Below are 27,175 nucleotides of genomic sequence, written 5' to 3'. Positions count from 1 at the left end.
ATGCAGGTCATCCTTGTTCTTGGACATCTTTTCCAGCAACATGACCATATTTCTTTTTCTGGGGTTATTCTGCGTCATACAGGCTGCTCCTCAGCTTGACGATGTTTCAGCCGAAAAAGTAAGTTTATTGCTTTTTAGAAAACCTAGGTTCTAGTAACGATATTGCTGTGTTGATGTAAGTGATATTAGGTCCTAAACCGAAGGTGGCCAAACTCTCCAAGTCATGGAGCTACTTCCTGCATTTGAAAATACATCGTGAGCTACCAAGGGTGTAATTGTAGTTTTAATTTTTCGGTTCATCGAAACTTTAAGACGTAACGAAATTATTGATAGTTATTGATAGGACAAATAAACGCACGAAAGCAGTGAGTAGCCAGTAGAAAAGTTTCCCCCAAGATTACTGCCAGCCTCTGCAGTGAGTAGCCAGTGTGAATAGTTTCCCTCGAGATCGCTGCCTGTGCCTGCAGTGAGTAGCCAGTGTGAATAGTTTCCCTCGTAATCGCTGCCTGTGCCTGCAGTGAGTAGCCAGTGGAAAAGTTTTCCTCTAGATCGCTGCCGGTGTCTGCAGTGAGTGGCCAGTGGAAAAGTTTTTCTCAAAATTGCTGACAGTGCCTACGGTGAGTATCCAGTGAAAAAAATTCCCTCAAGATCGATTTCAGCGGCTGCAGTAAGAAGCCAGTGGAAAAGTTGCTCTCAAAATCGTTGCCAGTGCCTGCAGTGAGCAGAGAGTAGAAAAGTTTCCCTCAAGATCAAAGTCAGCGGCTGCAGCAAGTAGCCAGTGGAAAAGTTTGTCTCAAAATCGCTGACTGTGCCTGCAGTGAGTATCCAGTGAAAACATTCCCTCAAGATCAATGTCAGCGGCTGCAGTAAGTATCCAGTGGAAAAAATTTCTCTCAAAATCGTTGCCAGTGCCTACAGTGAGTAGTAAGTAGAAAAGTTTCCCTCAAGATCGCTTCCAACACCTGGAGTGAGTAATTGATAGGACGGAGCAATACAAATATGTTGCGTTAATTTTTGACAGATTAGATCACTTTAGATGTATTGGTGTCTCTCTCGGCCAGAAAGGTTCATGTTAGTTTATGTTACGTAAGCCTATCAGCCCACCAAGACTTATTTTTATAGCTCTTATAGTTACTGAGATACCGACAGTTAACATTGACATGATCGGCGCATCAGGGTTCTTCTTTCAGTTTTGCAAAGTAGTGCTCTATTTTAATTTTTATTTATTCGTACGTGAATGATCGTCAGTGTTAAGGCTTGTTGCGCTTGAGACTGAGAGTGATTCCAGTGTATTGAAAGATTATTGTTACTATTACTTCTCGAAATACTGACCAACTGCATCTGCAGTGAGTAGTCAGTGAAAATTTCCCTCATTATCAATGCTATCGCCTGCAGTGAGTAAGCAGCCCGTGAGAAAAAAAATCCCTATAGATCGGTGACAGCGTTCGCAATGAGCACCCAGTGGAAAATTTCCCTCAAAATTACTGCCAGCACTTGCAGTGAGTAGTCAGTGGAAGAATTTCCATCGCTGGCAGCCCCGGAAGTAAGAGACCGGTGGAGAAAGACCCTCAGAAAAGAAAAATAATTCCTCAAGGTCATTGCCAGCATCTGCAGTGAGTAGCATACAGAAAATGTAACAAAGCGATATGACATAAATTATATAAATTACATTTTAATATTTACCTTGTTTTTCAGAGAAGGCTTATTTTTACTTCATTTAAGTGATTGATTGATTTGGTGTTTTAAGTCCACTAGACCTACAGTTTAAAGTGGGATCCGAACCACTATGTGCCTCCAACGGGTATCGAACCCGGAACTCCTTGTTTACAAAGAAACGACACTTCCACTGCGCCATCGGGGAGGCCCACTTCATTTAAGTGATAGGACAGAATACACACTGGGCTTATCAACGACACTTTCCTCACTTTTTTCCTGATTATATTTCTGTATATAAAAAAAGAACTGATTTTCTGAACCATCTTCAGAAATGCCTTCTGTTTTCATCTTTCTCCGCTTTTCTCTTTTTGTATTGTGACCCACTGAGTCTCACTCTTTGATCACTCATAATGAGCGTAATGACGTTTAAAACTTACCCCAACAAAAGCACGTCGGACACTGACACAAGGGGAGACGCGACACACCATCTACTTCTCGAGCAACTAATAGAAGAATGTTACAATGCGAAACCCCTTTAATAATGCTTGCGCCGACAGTTTAATTCTCAACAATTCAATGCGAATCACATGTTTTTGATATGCGGCCAATTCCGGCAGTAACAAGGGACGGCGTTCCTGGAACGCATGAAGCCGGTGTTGTCTTTCAAAAGCAAGCGGCAGGCTCCACGTTCTTGCCGCAATCGCCGACCCGGCTCAGCACAATACTGTACATTCGAAACAACAACGTCGGTAAATAAAACAACAAATTAGTAAACTAGTTCCGAGTCGTGCTAGCCTATCTCTCTTAAGAAATATTCTTCGATAACTTATATTTACAATACAACTACATAAAGTCATTCCAGTCGTGTGTTCGGAGAAAAAAGAGGCAATTCGAGAATTAGGTATTCCTTATAAGTTTAAAACAAACAATCATGCCGCCCTACCAAAGTGCCGCTCTAGGCCCAGGCCTATGAGGCCTATTGGGAAATTCGGGCCTGTACACACTGTGTATTTGCTCCAGATCTCCGTACACTTAATAATGTTATACGTTACTTGCCAAAGTGGTGTGAATATTTGTATTAATAAGCCAGTGTATAATAATAGTTACGCTAAGGGATTAATCTAGGATTAGAGTACAAACCAAACGAAAATCGTTCACGATAATTCTCTGTCTCAATAATTTTCTATATTCTCGTATTAGATGTAATTTAGTGACTTTCATATTTTAAGTTTAAGTTTATTGATGCTTATACTATAAATTAATCTTAACATCCCGATTAAATTATATGCACGATCGATTGATTTGGTTTACTTTACTTAGCTTTTCTGCAAATTTGGCTAATCACAAAGATGAGGATGAGTGATGATATGATGATACCGTTGAAGGGGTAGACCAGGATTCGAACCCGCGACTCCTGGCATCGTAGATGTATATTAGTGATTAGAGTAGAAACCTTAAGGTAATAATTAATCAAGGGGTCCCGGGTTCGATACCCGGTGGAGGCACATAGTGGTTCGGATCCCACTTTAAACTGTAGGTCCAGTCCCGATTAGCCTTACTGTGCATAAAATGGACTTAAAATACCAAATCAATCCAATCCAATCTTAAGGTAATACATTTTTATACTTTTTATGAGTTAAAATATTCAAAATATGCCAGCATTAATATCTTACATTTCTATATATCTACACAGTAGCCCTTATTTTCTCAATTCCTACTTTGTTCTCATTTCATACGCCTTACAGCCGTCTTGTAAGAGTTTGGACAATATTTTTTTTTAACTTTGTATGGTTCACTTTTCAAAGCGCTACGGCTCCATCGAGAGAGTAGTATCACCTTGTAATCAAGGTGTCTCCGGGATTGAGAACCATCTTTAAGCTGCAGGTCAAATCTTTATTAGCTTATTTCAGCGTAACATTTCGATGTGAAATACATGAATGAGCTTATCATTGTATAGTGAAACAACAATGCTCTAATTTGTATATACAAAAGAAATAGATGTACCACTTGTGATAATTTTGTTCCCGGAATAACCCTGTGGAAGCAAAGTTTGCACTAGCGGCTGCTGTCACCTTCGAAATACTCTCTTCGTGACACTGCCGGAAAAATCTTGAAAATCGTTTTCCTGAATACATCTCAGTAACGTTCTCTTGGATGCCAGGAATATCAGCTAATGTTCGTCTCCACCAGATTTTTTTTTGGAAAGTTGTGAAATAAATGTTAAATGTACTATCCCCTTATGGAACGAGGAAACTCCCAAGCATGGTCTTGAACTGTGTGATTTTTCGGTCGAGGTGAATTCTGAGTTTTCCATTCCATGCTCTGGCGTTTTTGTTTCGGGTTCGTATTATTTCTAAGTTAATTTCTAATGAGTATGACGAAGTCAAGTGACGTAAGAAAATGAGCATTCACGCATGTAATTTTATGTGTTCCATTGTGGTATTTTTTCTATGTGCACCCGGTGGAGGCACATAGTGGTTCGGATCCAAAGTTAAATCATAGGTCCAGTCCCAATTAGCCTTATTGTGCATAAAGTGGACTTAAAACACCAAATCAATCATTTTTCTATGTGCACAGTGTGAATCTGCAACATGTGGGATACATTTAGTCTTAACACCAGAGAGGTGTTAGAGATCAGACAAAATGTGAAAACGGAATTGTTTCTGATCATCTGATAAGATTCAAGTCACCATATTTGTGATTTTTCCCACCACTAACTAAAGTATTGTATAGACATCGACTTTCCCTGAACGAAGAACTAATTTGGTCTGCGACTCAGTAAAAAGCAAGTTGCAACATGTCCAAACGTTTGGGTACATCAGTTTGCCTGACTCAACACCCCAGCGACCCGCTGCAGCCAGTCCGGAAATTAAATTGTCACACCTCGTATGGAAAGATGCAAATAGATAATGTGCAACACGGACAATATAAATATTACCTTAAGTGTAAAACTATTCTTGCATTCGAATATTTGTTATTTTACGTTCGTTATGCCATCTTTCATAATTTGTAATTTGAAATTGTACAGTGGGATGCAAAGTATTGCTCGGCAAATTGCCCATGGCTATTTTAATTAACTTTTCTCTTGCATCCTACTTGTAGTTAAGAACTGAATTTTTGCATATGCTGGTGCAAAGGTAGTCAGCAGTTCTTTTGGGGCTTTGATTAAATTCTTGAAGATCTCATTGGATAAACAAAGAGAATAGATTTTGTGATGGGCAATTTGCTTCGTAATACTCATGGTTTCCACTGAACTGTTTCTCAATTTCACACTTGTGCAACAACACATAAGACTCCTTAACTATTGTGATCACTTCACAAATATCATTAACATATTCCATTTGTTTCGATCTTGAAAATTGGTGACAATTTTTGGAAGAAGGGGTGGAATACATGAGCACTCAGTAGACTTGAGTTTAAACAATAATAATCACTTAGCTTTACGAATCAACTTAATATATTATTATGTTCTGAATATATTCTATATCTGTCCTGAAAGCATGGAATGCACTACCAACAAATGTTAAATCCATAAAACTCAATAAGAGTTTCAAACAAAATTAAATTGAAAGAAATGCTTCTACAAGAACAGCAGCAGAACAGTAGCACATACTAGAAGTAAACTGACACTCAACAAACGATAAAACACTCATATTCTATAACTGTAACTATTGGAATTTTATTACTATCTTCAAATTATTATTATTATTATTATTATTATTATTATTGTTGTTTACTTCAATGCAACCTTATATTAACATTCAAATTTACATTTTTTTCTTTTACATACGAATTTTCTAATATTTTTTGTTCTTTCACATTTATATTATATTATGACTAGGGGGCGGATTTTGGCATATTTGCATGTTTTTTTTCTTTAACGAAAATTCATATGCTCTCAACGGAAATTTCACTTTATGTGGATTGCTCTGGTAAAATTTTATAGTGCATATAAATGCATATTTTGGACGTTAGTTCATATTTTAACTTAACGTGCATATAATTTGCATATATTGGGAGTAATTTTCATGTAATTGTTCGTTTCAAGTTTGTCTGCTCTATTTCCCCCGTTTTTTGTGTCAGCATTAAAGAATAGTCTACTTTTGTTTGGTCGTGAGCACTAGTTGTGTCAAGAACGTTCCAAAACTCATCTCGCAGCGTTGCAGCTGGTCTGGTTTCGAAGATACGAAAAACCCACCCTTTCATCAACGAACGACTTTTCAGTTTTGAGAGATGTAAGACACATTTCCAAATTCCAGCCACAACACTATGGTTGTGTATTTTGAGGATTATCCGTTAATGTGACATCTTCATAAATCTGTGAGTGGTGAGTGTGTGTGTCTGCTGGAGAAGTAACAGCATATTTTTGTACCAACAGTGGGTAGAAGGCAACGATGCGTTTACCACTGCCAGCAGAGTTATTTATTGCCAAGTATGCAATATGAGGTATTTAGATTAGTTTTTTGCAGATTACATGGAAATTTGCCGAAATGTAAATTTACCTTGCTCGGAGCTTTTATTTTTGGTAACAGAAAACATTTGTTGCCTGCATAGGCCTGGACACTGATATTTATAAACTTATGTTAATTTTTGCAAACAATGCTGCTGTATAACCTATGGAAGAGTCATTCTGTTACTTGAGTTTAAAATAAGAATACGGTAGAAACTAAGGGAAGGATGGTCAGATGATGAAGATATGCACTATGAGCGTATTTTATTCTTCAATTAGTCGTAGTAAAAATACAATAACCTTTTGGTATGTCTGTCGATGGATTGCAGCTAAATATTCAAAAAAACATCCTGTTGAGGGTTAAACATGATTTTTGGGTGATTTTCTTCACGAAAGTAGTAGTGATTTGAAGTGCTAATTTTACTGTTACAATAATTGGGAGGAGAAAGGTGGCAGTCCTATAGATACTGAAATAGCTTCAGTGGGATTTGTGTACTTATTGATATATTTATTGCCGTTTTCATGGCACATAGCACAATGTATCACACTTTCATTTCTATAATTGTGTTCAGTGAGTTACTGATACATGTACTTCCCATTGTAAGGCGTACAGAACGTTAAAGTAGGTTGTTTTGAAAAATTTAAGTGCATATTTTGGACTCTTTTTAGTGTATATTTGAGCTTTTCTTGGTGCATATAAATCCGCCCCTACTTATGACTAATATTACTGTAATGAAAATATTCGTAATTGGAGGTAATGTGAAATTCTTTATTTCTCTTTAGTGTAATCAAGTTTTCAATTTGTATTCATATATTATATTAGGCTATATATACTTATAATTTCTTATGTAGCTCATGACTAGACCTCGGATATTTAGGTTCTAAAAAGTGTGCTTTTACGTTCCTAAAATAGGCTCTAAAATCCTAAAATAGGTTCTAAAAATCCTAAAATAGGTTTTAAAAATCCTAAAATAGGTTCTAAAAATCCTAAAATAGGTTCTAAAAATCCTAAAATAGCCTCTAAAAATCATAAAATAGGTCCTAATAATCTAAAGTTAGGCTCGAAATTCCGGAAGTAGGTTAAAAAAACTAAAAATAGTTCAAAATTCCTGAAAAATGATGATTAAGTATAGTCACCGGCAATGATAATGGGACACCTATGTCCTGAAATACGCAGTATCTTGCATAACGTTATGTGTGTTGCCTAACCCTACGGCGATGTCAGAACTTTCCATTGGAAATTTGCTATTAAAATCCACTCTTCGCCGTATAGTTAGGCCACAATCGTTTTTCATGTTATCCACAGTCAGACTCCGCAATTTTATGTGTGAGAATCATCTTATATGCTGAAAATAATCTTTCAACTAAAACATAGTCAGGGTGATAACTTCAATGCTGAAATTTTAGTTTGCAAGGCGTGAATACCACAAATCACCAAAGTGACGCGAAAGTGAGCAAGACCACACAGATCAGACCACTTTGGATTGTACAGGTAACAGTGACACCAGACATTTTTTTTTTTTTTTTTTTGTTTAGAGCTTTGAAAAATCACTATGCACTTGGAGGAAGGCAAATCGACAGAGAGTTCGTTTCAAACATGTTCGTCATTGAACATCTTCGTAACCAAACAAAGCAAATGCCACTTTGTGACAAAAACATCCTGTAAAACCTTTAAAAAGGCTTGATTTAAGCACATAAACCTAAAATAGGTTTTAACGAGCAAATTTGTTTTTTTAGGCACTATAGAACATCATCAGTTGTTGCGATATTTAACGAAACGCTGACATAACTTATTATTTCTTACATACCTGTAAAGGAAGAAATAGGTTAAAAACCTAATATTCGAGATCTACTCATGACAAGGGTTAGGTGGTAGAGCAGCCTACGGCTGAACATCGCCCACTAAATAAAGGAATTATTATTATTATTATTATTATTATTATTATATTTCCAAGTATTATTTCTTACTTGTACTGTAATCTTGCACGTGTATTTCTCTGCAGACGATGAAAATGTACATGACAGAATTCCGCCCGTGTGATGAATCTGAGGACAACAAGCTCGTCTTCCGTGATGCGTCATTCTGGTTTGTCAACAAGTCAACCATTGAAATGAACTGTACATTGGAGGTCAAGGTGGTAATAGACGACACCGCTTGGGTAATTAGAACAATTATGGGTATATACAGGAAGCTTAAACCTTAATGATGATACCTCTAAGTTCGTATATTTGGATTGGACGTTAAGGGATACATTACTAAAAGTTTTTCACATTTATTAATCTGATTCTCATATCCATTTTCCCAGACACTGTATTACTCTTTGGATACTATTGTTGCTGTAGTCAATACTTTTGTTTGGTGACAAACTTCTCCACATCAAATAATTATAGCTACATTCAATTGTTTTCCACGCCCTGGGTCTTCCTTGAGGTGAATATTAATGAATGACTAAAATTCAGTGACGTACAGAAGAGAGAGTGTTGGCGGGGGTCATAATCCCCCCCCCTTTGGCCCTAGTATTCGTTAAAAAAGAACGTGAAAAGTAGGAAAGGATAACAAAATTAGGACTGACTATTAAAACAAGTATACGTAACATCACACTTTCGAAAATCCTGGGCACGCCACTGGTATGGCTTCATGAGGGAGGATATCCAGCAAGTTGTTCATCACTGGGGAACATTTGCAACTTTGTTTGGTGTATATTGAGAACACGACCTTCACTCATATCTCTTTTCTACCTATTACACCATGTAACAAAAAAGGTTTTCTTTTGTTTAAGTGAATTTTTGTTTTGTTTATGATAAATTAGGTCAAAACTAATATGTATGTGGTATTGCTACCTTCATGTAATTATTTTTCTGGTAATGGTGGGCAATTATATGAAATGTATTGGTTAACATAAATTAAGCATAGGAAAATTCATGATAAGATAAAACTGTGCAACCTAGTATTCTGAAATCTGTTTTGTTTTTGTTTTGGAGGGTCGCAGTATGTAAGGATGGCATCTTCCCGTCCTTGTAAGCATGATACAGACAGTTTTTGCTATGTGTGTGGCATCTTGCTTAGTTCAAAGGCACTAAAACATAGGATAAAGGAGGGCAACAACTTCTGCTCAGCGTTCAAATCTTATTTCGGTATGTCTGTGGGAAACCAAACAAAAAATGGGCACCACGTGTTGTGTGCAAGTGCTGTAGATCCACTCTCAAAGCCCGGTATAGAGGAGAAAACAGGAAAATGAAATTTGACGTACCTAGAATTTGGCGAGAACCTACGGATCACCTATCCAACTACTATTTCTATGTTGTAGACTTGTCCCATCACAAGAGGGGTAAGAAAACCTGTGATTTTGAATATCCTAACCTGCCATCATCTCTCCGTCCCATTCCACACAGTGAGGAGCTTCCTGTTCCTCCTCCTCCCCCAGTATGGGATGAACGTATAGATCCAGTATTGAATCGGATACCTACATCTACCACGAAGAAGGCCTCTCAGGGGATGCAAATGATACACCTCCCTTCCCCACGCAAACTGAGTTAAATGACTTAATATCGCGATTAAAGCAGTGGAACCTATTGGATAAAACCTGCCAGATATCCCTCCATAGGAAGCGTCATGAAATTTTCTCACATAAACAATATGCTATTGCCACAGTGTGGATGGCCTTTTCAAAGAAATAGGGTTTGAATATAACCAAGGGACTGGCGGCTCTTCATTGACAGCTCCTGCAGGAGTCTTAACAATGGAAATGAGTTATCAATTCCAATCGTTCATTTGACTCATGTAAAGGAAGATTACTCCAGTGTTCAACATCTTCTGCAGGTGGTAAGCTATGCTGAACATCAGTGGGAGGTAATCGGTGACTTTAAAATGATTGCATTTTTGGTGGGCTTACAAAGTATCCTTGTTTTCTCTGCCTTTGGGACAGCAGGGATACAGGTAGGCATTTTGAGACTGTTGAGTGGCCATTAAGGACGGAGTTAGAGACTGGACAGAAAACCATGAAGTGGGAACGCCTTCTCAAGCAGGAAAAAATCCTAATGCCTGCCCAGCATATTAAGCTTGGTCTCATCAAGCAATTTGTGAAAAGATTATTAAATACAAATGTGGAAGCTTTCAAGTACCTCCAGGCTGTTTTCCCCAAACTATCAGAGGCTAAGATAAAGGGTGGAATTTTTGTGAGCCCTCAAGTGAAGAAACTTCTTAACTTTGACGACTTCATCAGAAAGCTTCAACCTGTTGAAAGAAATGCCTGGAATAGCTTCAGGGACATAATGAATATTTTCCTGGGTAATCACAGGGTGGAAAATTAGAGAGATGTAGTACAGGGTTCACAGGGTGGAAAATTAGAGAGATGTAGTACAGGGTCTTCTGAATAACTACAAAGCAATGGGATGCAGAATGTCTCTAAAGGTGCATGTACTCCACTCACATCTAGATGTCTTCAAATCCCATATGGGTGCATACTCAGAGGAACAGGGCGAAAAGTTCCATCAGGACTTACAATTGTTTGAAAGAAGGTACCAGGGATATCTCAATAGGAAAAGTAGGAAAACAACACATTTTTAGAGACCTTATTATCTTTACGTGGAATGTACAGGTCTGCATGTACTGTAGCCCTTTCTTTATATTTCTTCATTCCATTTTGACATGTGTTCAAACTTGTTTATCAATGTAAACCAGCTCTCATTGTCTCAAATACATGCATTTACTAAAAAATCAGATAGTCGTTGTCATTTCATTAAAAACAATTTCCCACATTTAAAATTGTGTTTTTCTAGTGTTTTGTAGTAAACTGCATCGGAAACAGGAAAAAATTTCACTTAAACAAATTTTTGTTACATGGTGTTATCCGAAGGTAGAGAGAGAGAGTAGTTTTTAAACGCTCCTCGTATAACTTAACAAGTATTGTGTTTTAGCAACAGCATTATAAATATAGATATAAGTTTTCGTCATTGATACCATCACAGGTGCCGGTTACGAGGGGAGGGAGACAAGGCAGTCGAGATGAACCCCCTTTAAAATAATTGCTACAATTTTGCTATATATGTGTACTGAATCATAGTATTTTAGCGGCATATGCTGACGATAAATCTATATATATAAAAATGGATGTATGTGTATGAGTGTGTGTGTGTATGTGTGTGTGTGTTTGCTTCAACGCGTGGAGCAATTTCAACCAAACTTGGTACACGTACCACTTGCAATCTCGAAAGAAATACTGTGGGGGTAAGACACGCCTGGCACCTCTAGGGGGGTGACATGTAAAAATAATCGTAAACGACGTATATTAGTGTCAAATCTATACGTTTCGAGGTCGCTAAGATGAATAGTAACACTCCTAATGCCGTTCAACTGGAAGGGACAGCTGGTATCCCTAGGGGTGGGGTGGGAAGGAGGTGACGCGTAAAAATATTCGAAATCGTCCGATATTAGTGTGGAATCTATAGTTTACGGGGTCGCTAAGATGAATAGTGACACTCCCAATGCCGTTCAACTCCAAGACAACGCTGGCACTCCTAAGGGTGGGGGTGGGAAGGGGGTGACATATAAAATGACCGATATTAGTGTGGAATCTATAGTTTACGGGGTCGCTAAGATGAATAGTGACACTCCCAATGCCGTTCAACTCCAAGTTCCTTTTACACTATAGTTAGAATTCATTATTTTCCTGTCTAAGAGAAGATTGGTATAAATAAATACCCGAGCAACGCCGGGAAATCAGCTAGTTATGTTATAAATGTGAGAGGAACAGAAGCAATTTTAAAAAGAAGAAGAAATAATATGCTAGTGGTACATAATCCATATAACACCGGGCTAGGTGGACCTCTGCAATATATTACGATTGCACATTATATTATCAGCATAGTATATTTGAGGTATTTCTATCCACATAAAATAAACTTTTGTGACAAGAAACGATATATGATCATCATTTCCTGTAAACATAATTATTTTTGCTCATAAGTTTCAGTTCCCATATGGACAAAGTACATAATATTATCTTCCTCGTTCCTACTTTCCGCCCCTCTTACAACGGTACAGCAAAGCTTCTCCATCTGAATCCACGCATGCACACAAGAGTGCTCTTTCATGAATTATGACAGTTGCCTAGAGATAATCTACAGTACTAAAAAAAATGTTGCATATTCTGACAACCTTGGGAGTTGCTCCACGGTGCCAGATTCATCACTCAATTCCTGCAGGACCACATAATCATATGCGATTGCAAGTGCATCTAACCTCAACTGCATAAAAAGAATGCATGGAAATGTCCCAATCCACCGATGCCTCACAGAGACTGCCAGGAATGGGAACGTGTTCCTCATGATACACTAAACAACCTGTTGCGAAGTATGTCGTGTAGAGAGACATACGAGCACATTGGCTCCTGAAGACTAGGAAAGACTGAAGCAATGTAGTGTCTCTGTTGCTTTGATTTGTATTGTAACTGTGTAACTATATACTTTTCACCTTTATTTCGTGTGAAATACTTCACCAAAGATTTCAAATGCAGGCAGGCTTTCTACCTCATTTCCTGCCATGTACCATTTACTTCAGGACCTGTATCACATTCCCTTCTGAAAGCATCACATTATGTAGCATTGTAGTTGCATTGTATTAAGGGTAGGTTCCAATAAGAGTACGCGGTCTTGAAAGACTACGCAGTGCCAATTTCCAAAGTTGGCAGCATTGTGGGATGGTAGCTTCTAGGCGTTAGCAAGCAGCAGTGCGGAAGGTTGTGTATGAGCATGAAGGAAGTAATAAGCGGCTGGCAGGGACTGAGTAATTAGCAGGTAAGTACTTTAATGCCATTTCAGTGTAATATTACGCTTGTAGAATATAACATCTGCCCACTAATGCTAAAACGGGAAAACAATGACCTGTATAGTAAAATCTGTGCACGCCTTGAGAATACATAGGTGTGTATTTCACATGTCTAGTCTGATTGATTCTGCCATCTGGTGACCAAACATTAAATGTGGCGTTGTCCTCAAAGGGTACGCATTGAACAGTACCCAAAGAGTTTGCATGCGTACTCTTGAGGGACAAGGCAGTTTCTACGTAGTAAAATTCCTTGAATCTGTGATATTTTTTAAAAGATGGCTGAGGTCACAATTTCTCAATAATTTTCTGTAATATTAGAAGAATTTACATAGATTGAATCACAAATAAAATGAAAGTACAGTACCCTATGCACATAATTTCATCCGTAAATAGTTTTAGTTTAGTTTGATTTAGTTTATTTTACTTCGCGTTTTGTGCCTCTTGGCTAATTTGCGAAGATGGGGATGAGTGATGAAATGATGAAATAGATGAATGGACATTCACAAACAACCAAGCCCGACCGGGATTCGAACCCGAGACCCTTGGCGTCGCAGCGAGATGTGCTAACCACTCGGCCACAGGGTCGGGCCAGTTAGTTTTCGACAATAGTTATTATTTAATCTACAGGAAAGATGTCAGGCTACAAAAGGAAAACAAAGCATAAATTGGTGGAATTCCAAGAAGAAACCAGTCACTGCTCAGATATTTCAATTCAGCCTCATGAGGATGATGTTCACTGTCGAAGTGACAATGACAGCAACAGACAGTCAGAAGTTGACCTACGAGTATCTCCTTCTGAATTGTTTCCCCTGCCCATAGTCAAGCATGAGTTGTAGCGCAGTAGATGCGGAAAGAAATCCGAAATAATGACATCACCATATCGAGCAACATTGGAGTGTGCATCATCTCAAAGTACGGTGCCAAGTAAAGGAGGCAACCGTTGCAAAGGGAAAAAGCGCTTGAAATGTGATGCTGCTGTACCCTTCCTCATCTACAGACCTTCGAGAAGTTGTCAACTGCCCAGGATGCCACGAAATCTACTGGGAACCAATTACAGAAGACTGGATTCAATGTGGAGGTTCCGAGGAATGGTGGCATGAAGCTTTCATATGAATGACAGGGTGACTTTCAGTGTGACATGTGATAGAGGTTTTATTTCCTTCATCTCCACGACACTTTTAGAGGACATGTTGCGTACTCTTTAAGGACTAGTCCCCTAAGAACACTATTTTGCATTCATTTAAAAAGATAATTGCATATCCTATATTTTGTTTCAATTCATTTTATTTTTAGTTCCATACGAAAGTAAAGATACTACTTAAGAAGTAGGTGCAGTTGTTTTGTGTTTCTGTTTGTTTACGTTCCCGTAATATGACTTTAAACACTAAGTGCGTACTCTTATAGGAACCTACTACTAGGAAAGAAAAACGTATACAATCAGGCCAAATTTTGCGTTTTATGGAAAGGAGTGGGCAAGGAGTTCCAAATCAACTGAACACAGACACAGACACAGGACCTCAACTTTGTCCAAATGTACAATTCTCATATACGAGGTGCATTCAAATCCAAATGTTTGTTTTATTTCCTTTCTTTTATAAATGGGAGCAGGTGGAAACATGAAAGTTCTTTCAAAACCATCCTTGACGATTCGTCCGAATTATAGAAGGCTCATAGGGCCGGCTGCTCGTGGATGATTTTTAGATGCTACGGATGATTCCCAGTTGAGTGAAATACGCAGAGAAGTGCGGTCTTTGGTTCACAAGTTGGAAGAAGACTGAACTTCGTGTACGAACGTGCCGAAGGCACATACAAGTCGGTCAGACAACATATCATAGGAATGTAGAAGATCGTTCAAGAACCGCCTCCAAAAACGACATTAGTTCTTCCTTCGTGAAGACCAGAAATTGTGAATGAGAACTCGAACTTCTGCACTGATCACAGCACTTCTTTTTCACGTTCCGGAAGTTTAACATGCATTTTTGAATCAACTGACAATGAATGTCGCTTGGTGTCGTACAAAGCAAGTGGAGGAAAGGGGACGAAAGCACGCTGTGGATGGAATGTCATTGTCACCATCCATAGTGTCTAAAATGCATCCAAGGGCAGCCAACGCCAAGAGCCGGAAGATGTTGCCACCCGTCTCTCACAACCGAAAAGAGTGCCAACAACTTAAAAAAGAGGGGAAGAACCCCGCCCCCAAAGGAGCTCGCGGGGATGAGAGGAGCCCGACTTGAGTTAACCGGCAACTTCTCCTTTTCAGCTTTTAACCTCGCCTAGGGTCTTAATTTTGCCCCGTAAGGCTGATTAAGGCAACCGGGTTTGGTTGCAGCCGGGGGATAGCTCTTCTCGGAGAGTAAAATACAGGTTTAGCGATGGATGCGGCCCATTTGAGGAGACCTCCATTCATGCAGGCATGCACTAGTAGCTAACTACCTACAGGATGTTGGGTATAATGCTTCCTAGTTTATAGTCTTGTTAAAGAAGACTTTACCAAGTGTCGAAATTTGAAAGGATGTTGAAAAAACTAGAAGAGAAATAGAAGGGATACTCCGAAGATAAAAACTGGCAAGCCAGCAAAAACCTCGGCTGCGTCTGAATTGCATTAGCTTCATCTAGATTCTGATGTGTGAAAAACCCTCACGTTGAAGGGGAGGGAAAAGCACACACCCTAACGGTTCCTAGCTTTAAGATGCTGCAAGCGGCGGTAGGCATAAGGAGAGGAAGGTTTTGGGTATTTTGGCCTTGCGGTCGGGCCGCTGGGTACTCCAGGTCACCTGGGGATGTGGGGGCTCACCTTCCCCCCAGCATGTGCGAGAGTGCACCATCCAGGGCCCGCGTCAATACCAGGCTATGTTTCACACCCGAAGCCTCCTCACCTTTCGATCCATAAATCGGCGATTAGTTTAATTTAATGAGTTGAATTAAATTAATTAATCAATTGCGGGGCCTAGGGAGGCGGGACCGCCGGGACCCTGATCTCACTAGAACCTGGGAATTGTGGGGGCTCTACCCCCCCCCCCCCACATCATGTGCGGAAGTGCATCCTCCAGGAACAGGACATAGTTCAGGAACACTCCCGACGCCTCCTGTTGGTCCCACAAGTCGGTTTTATTTTCCTCTATTGTTATCTTTGTATGTCGTTGTTCCAAAGAATGTTCAGAGGTCTCCTGTGTTTGTATCTTTCGGGATGATACAAACCGAGGTTTCTGACTAACGCGTTATCGACCTTTCCCTTTTCTTCATAGAATTTCCTCGTTATTTTGAGGTTGAATTTATTTATCTTTGGCAACTTGTGTTGCTCGTGGATGAGAGTAATTCTCTTTCACCATGTGAGATTGAAGATGCATCTTAATATCCGGTTCTGATATTTTTGTATCAGTTGGATATTTCCCTTGTTGCCAGTAAACCATGCCGTTCAACCGTACATGTGTATTGGCTTCATCAAATTTGTGGAGCAAGAGTTTGTACTTTAGAGCCAGCGGGCTCGCGGGATAAATCAACGATTTGATTTGATGAAACCTGACTCTTGCTCTGTCGAGTACGTTTTCGGTGTGAGTCTTGAAGGAGAGCCTGCTGTCCATCGTGACCCCTAGGTATTTAAAATTGTGCTGCCAAGGAATATGCATTAGGTGATTTTCGGGGGCAGAGGTTGTCGGCGCTTAGTGAAGATAATCAATCGCTTTCTGTTTTAGTCGCGTTTATTTTTATCTTCCAGCGATCGTAGTATTCTTGTAATACGTGCAGATAATTTTAGAGTCCCATTGAGATCTTTGTTTGCCGCTACGATGATTGGTAAATTGTCACGTCGTCCGCGTAGATGGCTATTTTCGCTTCTCTATCTTTCGGGATGTCGGAAATGAAAAGACTGACGAGGAGGTTCTCAGGATTGAGCCTTGAGGTACCCCGGCCTCTATCGGTCTTGTAAGATGGGCACGTAGAATTTTCTGTCGCTCACGAACGATTGCATGAGTCTGACAAGTTTCGCGGGGATGTTTAGCATGAGTAGCTTATGGATAAGCCCTTCATACCAGACACGGTCGAACGCTTTCTCGACGTCAAGGAGAACCATTCCAGTATCTTTCTTTGTGTTGTAGTGTTCGGTGATGTGTTCCAGCACGCGTATTAACTGATGTATATTTCAGTGTTTCACACGAAAACAGAATTGTTCCAGGGGAAGAAGGATGCCTTCTCGAACTATAAAATGAAGTCTCCGTATGAGAACTCGTTCGATAACCTAGATTATTAAGCAGGCTGAGTGGCCTGGAATTCTGAGGGACTTTCTTGTCTTTACCGGGTTTGGGGAGGCATATGATTTTCGCAACTTTCAGATTTACTGGGAAGTAGTGGGGATCCATGCACGAGTTGATTAGAATCTTGATCGCCTGGACCGTGTTGATCCGCACGTGTTTGAATACGTTTTGTTTGCGGTCCGAACCAGCGGCCTTAACGTATGGTTATATTTGATAATATTTAACAGTTCGGCTACGTTTGTATGCACTATCGGTTCCTCGTGTTAGCCATTTGTGCTGAGAAAGTCCTCAACTGTTTCGAGGGTGTCTTCCTCGTCTTCGTACGTTATATCGGTTTCTTTCATTTGCTTAAAAGCCTCTTCAAGCGTGTCGGCTAGCGCGTCGGCCTTTCCTTGTCATCGTACGTTCTTTCCGTGCAATGTGGGTGTATCCAGATTGTTACGAGTAAGTCTTTGAGTGAATTTCTAAAGAGAGAGATCCTTTGTGGCAAGCTTATCCACCCGAGCTCGCCACTTTTGGTTTCGGTAACCCTTTATGTCTTTCTCGATTTCATTTGTGAGCGCCATTTGTTCTTGTTTGTAGAACGGTTGGCGCGTCCGCATGAACAGTTTCCGAATTATGTTTCCGAGTCGAATTTTCTCAATTAATTGGGGTCCGGAGCGCCGAGTCTGGCCTTTTTGGCCGATAAAGCGGAATGTGCTTGGCCATTACACCTTTGATTTTTGACGTGAATGTGGCCACGCGTTCTTTGGCTTGGGCCTCGCTTGTTATTGCGGCTTGAAGTTGTTCGTTTGCAAATTTTGTTTCGAGATCTGCGCGTAGTTCCCAGTTGGCTTATCTGTAATTATAGCGTTTCATCTGTGCCTTTCGCACCGGCTTGTCAAACAGCGTGACCAATACCGGGTTGTGGTCAGACGAAAGAGCTGGGACCAGTATTGGCTCATTTTTAATGAAATTAAATAAAATGTTGCCACTGGGATTATATACGCGACTGTGCCACGCCGGATGTTTGGCATTAAGATCACCCACAACCTATTAGGACTGAAGGTCCTAGTTGGAGAAGTTTCGCATTGTCCTCGGGATCTAGTTTATTGTCGCTTTGAAGAATACGGTAGGCTGATAAGAGTATTATTTAGCGTGAGACCATCCGTGTTTTGACTGCGACCGCCTCTATTGTTCTGAGTAGAGGTATCGGAATGCATGAGTGCACTATATCGTTTTTGATTAGAAGTGCTGCTCCTCCTGCTTCCATATTTCGATCTTCCCTGTATAGGGGCTATCCACGAGTAAACAAAAACATATCGAACGGCACAATCGATTGTCGAACTGTAGCACAACAACTTCCGGTTCACGGCGGCCGGGTAATTCAAGCGCGTACTTGTGGCATTTCTTCTCGTTTTGTATACCGGATGAAATGGATCATATAAAAGCACTTGACGACGAGGAGAATAAGAGATATCAGGGCAAAGTAGAGGCCTTTGCATATCAATTGGATGAGCAAATAGGAAGTAATACGGCATTATTCCAGGATACCATCCATTTGCTGATCGTCGTTTCATTGGCGATATTTGTAGCCTACATATTAAATAGAAAGTAATTTTTCCTACAGAGCGAGAGCGCTTAAATGCATACATTTAAGTTTTAAGTGAAAAGTGCGAGATGTACGGACCTATAAAAAACGGAAAACTTTTCTTCTATCTTCAGTCAGGGCAAGTCAGAGGGATGCGGTAATGCACACTTGCTGGTTTCGTTCCCGTTTGAACGCAGAAATACAATACGCTCATTGTTATTTTAAGTCAATTTTCTGCTATTTGTGTTAAACATGACGATGAAGATGAATAATAAACTGGAAAAATTAATGATGGGACAGACACAATGATACACCATTGCCTCACCATGGTGTTCAAACCGAGGACCTCTTCTCTATCAATGTTGATTTGATTGATTAAGTTGGTGTTTTAGGTCCACTTTGTGCACAGTAAGGCTAATCGGGACTGGACCTACAGTTTAAAGTGGGATCCGAACCACTATGTGCCGCCACCGGGAATCGAACCCTTGATTACAAGGCGACGACGCTACGACTACGCCACCGGGGAGGCACTCTTTATCTATCAATGTTGATAAGATTTCCATTGCAAAAGACGAAAATTAATAATAGTACCCGCACTTAATTTTCTGGCTACACAAAAAAAATATTTCTTCTGGTTGCACAAAAATTTATTTCCCCTGATTACAAACACACAAAAAAATCTGGTTACACAAAAATTTAATACAGTTCGTGTATACTTCAAGAACGTAACGTGAAACCTAGCTGACTATGACCGAGCATCTTTTGAAAGGAAAAGTAATATTTTTGCTCATATCACTAAAACAGAGAGAAAATCGAGATTTGAATGATTTCTCTTCTACCTTTAATGAAGTGCAAGGGGTGCGGGACGCAAAATTTTTGGTTGGGAAGGAAACAGGACGGGGTATTTTTAAAGTCCTGGATTTCAAAACGGGAAAAATAATGTTATTTCCCGACTAAATTGGAAGATTATAGGAGCGGAAAATATTCAACATTACCCGATACTAAAAAAAATGTTAATTATACACACAATTTTACCCTCGGGTGATGATTTATTTTGCATTTCTGGAATAAAAACTGCTAATTTCAATAAATTTTGGACATTTAGTACAAAAAAAATGTAGGGAATAAACTAGTTTTAAACTATCATTTTTTCCGAAGTCTGGATCGGAATGGGATTTTTTTTTTTTGTTAGGTCCCGACTTTTTGGGTTTTTGCACATCCGTTGTCATTACTGCGCAGTCTACTCCTGCTGATGGTCTTCCAATTTTCACGCTTGACAGCTTGAATGCAATAATTTGGCGCCTAGATCTCGAGGAAATGGTTGAAGAAAGATCCGTGAAAGATTATTTAGCCCTGATCGTAGTTTACATCCTCCTTGTACACACCCATTCGTTCCTTTCATACATGACACAATCTCAGCTCCCTTTAGCGGCATGTTGTGAGCCTACGAACCGGAAGTTGTTGTGCTACAAGTATGGCGTCCGCGCGAAGGCACTTCCTTCCGGTGGATAGCCCCTATACAACGTAGCCGGGGAAGTGTACCGTATCGGTGGGCTTAAGATGCGTTTCAGATAGTAGCGCTATTTCTGGCTGCCCGAAAAGCAGCCAGGGATAGAACTTCGTCATTTGCTGTATGAGATCTCTAGCGTTTTAGTGGATCAGATGTGGTTATGAGTGTCTGTCATAAACGGGGGATGCTACGACACTTGTTATTTGCGCACAGATGTTGATCAGATTCATGGCAGCTTGCATTGTTTGCATTTGGTGCATGGTTGCGTGTAAAGCCTCAAAGAGGTGGGTGAGTCCAATTTCTTGTGACTGTTCAGTCGGAGTTACGTTATTTACATCGGTCACTGTCGGTTGTGGTACCGACAGTTCGGATATCTTCGGCGGTACTTGTATTTTCGCTGGAACCGGTAGAGGTACTTTGCGGTTGGCCTGGTTCGGTTGATCTGGGGTGTTTCCACGACGTTTCTCCTCGGCGATAGATTGGATCATAGGGTCCTTTTCAGCACCAGAAGCTTTTCCGCCTAACAGTTTGGGGGCACTTCGCTTGGCGGAGCTGTCGGCGGGTTGGTCCCTGACCTGGTGCTGAGGGCCCTTTTCAGGACCAACGTTCACTTTCTTCCCTACTGTTTTTTTTATTGTTATTTTTCCCGTGGGAGAGAGGCGGCGTTGTAGGATTCGGTGCCTGCTAGTAGTTTCGTAAGGTTTTACCCTGATTGATCTTTTTCATGATCGGGCAAATTCTCGCTTTTGCCGTGTGTTCACCACGGCAATTGGCGCATTGGACTTTGGTCTCTTCTCTGTCACAGACGGCTACGTCATGTGCAGAGCCACAGCGTACACACTTCAATTGTACAAAGCACGTATAACGGCTGTGGTTGAATCCCTGGCATTGGAAACATTGCATTGTCCTATTTTGGACTCTGTAGTCTTGCACGACTACCCTCTGTTGGAGGAATGAGCTTGCGGATTTAATATGCCATAGCTTTTGCTTGTCGGTTTCGAGCGTGTTGATACGGAATAACGCGCTCTTTTCCCTTTTCGGTGGGTAGGTTCTCAGGTTCATCCTCGTCATTTGGAGGACCTCGGAATTGATTTCCATCTCGGCCTAGATTTCCTCTTCTAGTTCGTGGGGGTCAGTTGTTATTATAAGCCCTCGGACCACGTATCTGCGGGGTTTATGCTCTTTGGTTTTGAGGTAATGAAACTCAAAATTAGAGTCCCGCAGTTCTATGAGGACCTTATTATAGGTCTCGCCGTCTCCGGCGTTGACCTTCATCATGTTCCCCTTATTAGTTCCTAGAAATTCTTGATGTTCCTGGACTTACATAGTGCCAGGAAGCGTGAGGAGTTTTGCACCGTTAGGGTGGGGGGGCCTTTTGTTTCCCTTAATGGGTTGGTTCACACCCGGTGTGCTTGATGACGATGAAGATGGGAGATTGTTCACGCGCGACCATCTTGCGCTGTCCTCCCTATCATGTGTGTGGTCAATGAAAATATCTTTCTTTGGCCCTTCGGGTACATTTAAGGCCGGAAAAACGTTGAGGATCATTTCCTCTCGTTCTTTCGCGGTCTGTTTTGCAGTCTTGTTTCCTTTCCCGCCTGCTTGCTCGTCGAAATCGGTACCAGCATTGGAGTGGTGCCTGGCGGACTGCTTCCTCTTTTTACTGGGTTGCGTCGGGGGTTCATTTGGTGCACTGTTAGAGCTTGTGGCTCCCTTTCGCACCCGTCTATCGCCTCGGCTCTTTTTCTTGGGGTCGTTGCCTGTTCCGAACTGGAAGACAAAGTCATTGCCTCTCAGTTGAGTCGGACATGCTTGATATATTTGTGCTGGCGTGAGTACGTTCTGCGTGTCTGCCAGCATGGGCTCCTGCGTGTTGGGTGCAGGGGGGTCTGGGCTGAGGAGGAATCGATGTCTTCGATCTCCTCCTCACTATTTTCCCCACACGCTTCTTCGTTGGAGGAGGTCTCCGCAGAGCTCAGCTCCTCCATCTCTTCTTCGCTTTGAGAAGCGCGCTCGCTCTCACTATCGCTTTCCTCATGTATCATTTCGATGATACCCATGTTGCTTTCTTTGGGGTTCTTAGGGATCCCCATTTTGCTCGTGTTTCGTAGAGTTTCCAGTCCCTCTGGATTCCCCTTCGATTCGGCCAATGGAGTGCCGGATCCTGTTTTGACTCTCGGCCAATCAGAGTCCCGGATATTGGGGTGTCTGTTTTGCCGGTAGCCGTCCGGGTTTTTTCATAAGAAGGGCCGCGTTTCGTTTTTGTAAAACTGAAAATCAATCTTAGAGTTTCACCTGCTTCTGTTAAGGAGAGAAATTATCTCTAAATTCATTGACGTTCTGCGACGAAGCCTCTAGCGTGCAGTGACTTACTAACTGCGAACCGAGAGTGGATCGTTGGGTGTCGGCAAAGCCTGTTCATCCCCAACCTCACCGTCCCAGCTAAGGGAATGCGGTTCAGAAGAAGACTCTAACCGCTTTCGGAACACAGGTTTCAATCGTGCTTTCGGCTCTGAAAAATAAATTGGCATTAGTGGATTTGCAATAATAATTGCAGATCTTTTTGTAGAGACAATCGAATTTGCAGCCACTGACACTCAGTCAGCCGATATCTAAAACTCAAGCTTTTTGCAAAGTTGACCAATCGACTTTGTCCTCACAACATCGAGTGTACTAGATAATACGACCTCTCCACGGCAGTGCCGACAACTTTTAAAACAACCCTCGTATTTCTATCTGCTCCCATTTCTGAAAAAAGATAATTGTACCTTGTAACTTGAATGTACTAGTAAGGAGATTTAGTTTTTTTGTCTCCCAATGTTTTTATGTTCTGACGTTAGACTATTGGCTCACTTACACATGGTAAAATTCCTACAATCTTACCAGCTAACAAACCAAACAAGGCTCAAACTCAAAGGACAATATACCATATAAGTTTCAGTTTCATTAAAAGGCATAAGTTTAGAAATCTTCAGCACGTGAGTCATAGACTAAATTTCCTCTGACTATACAATCAATAAATTATATAACCTGTGCGCTAAAGTATAATTTGCAATTATTTGGATATGATTTTGGTGCAGCATTATTAATGTTTTCTTCTTTCTGTATCAGGGAAAGGTAGAGATCAAAAAGTGCGAGGGAGGTATGGACAACTGTGAGGATTTTCCAGAGATGAAATGCGAAGATTTGTGTCAGAAACTCTTTAAGAAAGACACATCGTATCAACCCATCATGGATAAAGCACAGGAACACAAGAAGTTTTCTTGCCCAATTCAACCAGTAAGGAAAAAAAGTGATCCATTAAATTCATTTAATCTACTTTTACATTATTTTAAATTATTTTAAACTAACTAACTAACTCTCTAGCCTTCTTAAAGCCGAAGCAGCAACACAGGCCTTCCATCTGTCCCTATCCTGAGCAAGATCTATATACTCTTTTCCATCTCTACCGATTTCCTTTAGCTCTATCTCAACGTTATCTCTCCATCTTCGTCTTGGCCTTTCTACAGGTCTCTTACCATTAGGTTTCCCAACAAGAATCCTATAACTTCGTCTTTCCTCTCCCATTCGTGCCACATGGCTTGCCCACCTAAATCTTCTTGATTTAATCATTCTAATAATATCTGGACATGAATACAAATTATGTAGTTCTAAATTATGTAACCTTCTCCACTCACCTGTCTCCTCATCCCTTTTAGGTCCAAAGATTTTCCTAAGGATCTTATTTTCAAATACTCTCAGTTTATGTTCCTCTTTCAATTTAAGGGACCAAGTTTCGCATCCATACAAAAAAACAGGCAAAATTACTGTTTTGTATATTTTAACTTTTAGTTTCTTAGATATTAATAAAAAGTACAAAAGTGTATGAAGAGAAAAGTAACATGCATTTCCTGAATTAAGCCTGCTCTTAGTTTCTCTTTAATATCATTTTAATTTGTTAGTATTACTCCTAAGTACTCGAATTTGGAAACTGGTTCAAACGAAATGTTATCAATAATTAGATTTTGATTATTACCTAACACTTGGTTTCGGCCCGTAAGCATATATTTAGTTTTATCATTGCAAACTTCGAAACCTATCTCTTTAGTTGGTTTGAAAAATATTTTATCATTATTCTTAATTGTATTTATATCATCCCCTAATAAGTCTACATCATCTGCATATGCTAACAACTGGGTCACACCGTTTAATTTTAGTCCTTCGTTAGTTTTTTTACCTTCCTAACAGCATATTCTAAGGTCAAATTAACCCATCATGCATTATTATTAATTATTTTAAACTAACAAAGAAATTCAAGAAAGTTAAAAATAAACGTTGTCTAAAGGGTATATCTGAAGAAATTTCAAAGAATATAGAAATTAGGGTTGCTCCTGGGACTAGGAGGATTTAACGCAGGGCAATAATATTATGATGCTTCTGTACAAATCATTATTTATACTTATTGCTAGAGCCCGACCGGTCATTGAATATACTTCAGGAAACCCAGACTTTTCGCCTCCACTTGTGCTAGTTTCAGGGGGATGGGGGAAGCGGTGTTGCTACACGCCTGTCGTACACGACACTTTGTGCTGTCAACATAGACCCTTCGCTCGCATTCCAGGGAGAAGCAGGAAATCGGAGACCCATTCGCGACAACCATGAGGCCACAGTGATTAGGCTTCGCCTTGCTTGACCTTGTTGAAGGTGCCACCTGTTTCGAAAACGACTCGAAACAAAAAACCACGAAAATTTTCCCCTCACCACGCCAACTGGACAAAGCCGATTGGTACTGCGGCTCATGTGACTCTCCCTGGCTTTCGACGGAAAGGATCAAAATATAATTTTCAAGTTCGTTCTTTCACCGAACAGGCTTTAGTGCTAAATTTGGACTAGGCAAATGTTAATATTTATTAGCACTCACTAAAATAATTGAGACGTTCTCCTCCTTGTGAAACATAATCGTAAATTAACAAAAATTTCTCCAGAAGTTCCAAAGTTAATAATAAAGTAAATGCATATGGTAATATACGAGGGTCATCGAGAAATTAAGTTATGTTAAGGAAGGACAACAATATATTTATTTACTTACCATTTATATTGTCATTTCCTGTTCATACCGTACCCTATTTTAGGACATAGTTGCTGAGGCACTTTTAGTAGCGCGGCATCAGTTTTTGTATCCCTTCATTGTAGAATGTAAGGAAAGACACGTAGTAACAGCCTCCTTGACCTCATTACATCAGCAAGAAAAGATTTCAGATGTAGGAACAAACGAAACGCACATGGCGCTAAGTCTGGGATGTAGGAAGCAGATGATCGAATTGTTACAGTCAAATGTCATGTACCAAAGCGGGTCGAACGCTCAGTTGACCATCATGCAAATTTCTGCATCACTCATTGAAGAGTGGCACTTATCCCCCATACCATTGAATCACTCGTGGCATGTTCTCCGTGCACGTGACAAAGATGATGTACGAATGTCGGCAAATTGAGTCTGTGCTTTGCCCAAGAATCAACAAACTCAGCAAGTTCGCGCATCATCTTTACCGCAGCGCTGAAAAGGTAATATTTACAAACAAAACTTATTTTCTGGATATATCTAATAATTTGAAACAGTATAATAAAAAATTGACAGTAAATAATTTCGTTTCTGAAACTTGTGAGAAAGCATGCTGAGTCCAGTCAATTTTCAGGGGGCTAAATCCTCCTGACTCCACCTTAGCGTGACCAATGAATGTGAGTAAAAATATTGCAGGGTGTTAGTTTATAAGAAGAACTATAATTAGCACGAGACCAGTCTTTAAAATTAGATTATTCGCATTCTTTTTACTTCACAGAGTTTTTTTTTTATTTCTGTTAACAATTAGTTCTTTAGATAATATTACAAACTTCATATCACTTGGCAGAGTGAAATTATTTTCGTAACATCTCTGGCTGTTCTGCATTTGCAGCTTGAAAGCGAGTCATAACTCCAGAATCAACCAATCAACAAGTGAACCACTGACGTAATCTCAACCCAGAATCTATCGCTGACCCTCTTGTTTACACTCTGCACTGTTTGTAGGTTCGACGGTCAGCTGGAAATGTTCCGATAATAACCAGACTCTAACACATCTTGTAATCTTTTCAGGGAGAATACAAAGCAGTTAACGCTCAGATGACGATACTGAAGGACGCAGTGGACAGTGCAAAATTAGAGGCTTTCAAGGGAGAGCTGTTTGTACGCTTCTATTATTATCTTGGCGAAACAAAAATTGGGTGCCAGCACATAGAGGCTATGGTAGAACCAGACGATGGGAAGAAGAAGAAGAAAGGGAAATAAGGCAACATCAAGAGTCCTGCAACAATAATCTCCAAGCAAGATGCAGTGTGGAAATAATTTTGGAACTCACCAATGAATACTTTTACACTCAAAATAAGTATATTGCATTAGGTTCTAAATCACTAAGCCACGATAAAACAATGTTTCATTCGAGTTCAGATCTGCACACGTTTCTTTCCTTGTGTTGTAAAATTATCATCCAAATGTTTAACCAATAATATAATATTCCCAGAATTGAAACTGCTTTCTTTTCATTTTAAGAATTTGTCTATCAATAAATTGCACATGTGTGATTGTTTGCTTTCAAATTTCACACACGCACGCACTCACAAACATTTCTTCACATGCGCAGACAAGAACCCCCGCGCATTATAAAATCTTGATAGTACATTATAACTAGACGTCGGATTTTAGGTTTTAAACCTATTTATTTCCTTTACAGGTATGTAAGAAATAACAACTGATGAAGTTTTACAGTGCATAAAAAACTATCTTGCTTGTTAGTAACCTATTTTAGGTTTATCTGCCTAAATGAAGCCTTTTATTTATTTTTTTATATCTTTTTAAAGGTTTTACAGATTTTTTTATGTAGCACAGAGGCGTTTGCTTTGT

The 27,175-nt window shown here is 40.1% G+C and overlaps 1 protein-coding gene across 1 annotated transcript; it reads left to right on the top strand.

Moving 5' to 3' along the window:
• Window positions 1-26,803, top strand: LOC145991119 (uncharacterized). The gene is made up of 4 exons (XM_083126891.1): window positions 1-118; window positions 8,110-8,265; window positions 23,374-23,541; window positions 26,372-26,803. Exons 1-4 carry the CDS (start codon window positions 41-43, stop codon window positions 26,561-26,563), a joined length of 594 nt encoding a protein of 197 aa, XP_082983017.1. The 5' UTR covers window positions 1-40; the 3' UTR covers window positions 26,564-26,803.
• Window positions 26,804-27,175: the final 372 nt, after the last annotated feature.

The sequence above is a fragment of the Lepisma saccharinum genome, chromosome 1 (genome assembly GCF_977018435.1).
Source record: "Lepisma saccharinum chromosome 1, izLepSacc3.1, whole genome shotgun sequence".
NCBI lineage: Eukaryota > Metazoa > Arthropoda > Insecta > Zygentoma > Lepismatidae > Lepisma > Lepisma saccharinum.
Note: the sequence above shows the minus strand (reverse complement) of the source record. Positions and strands in the feature narration are given on the sequence as shown.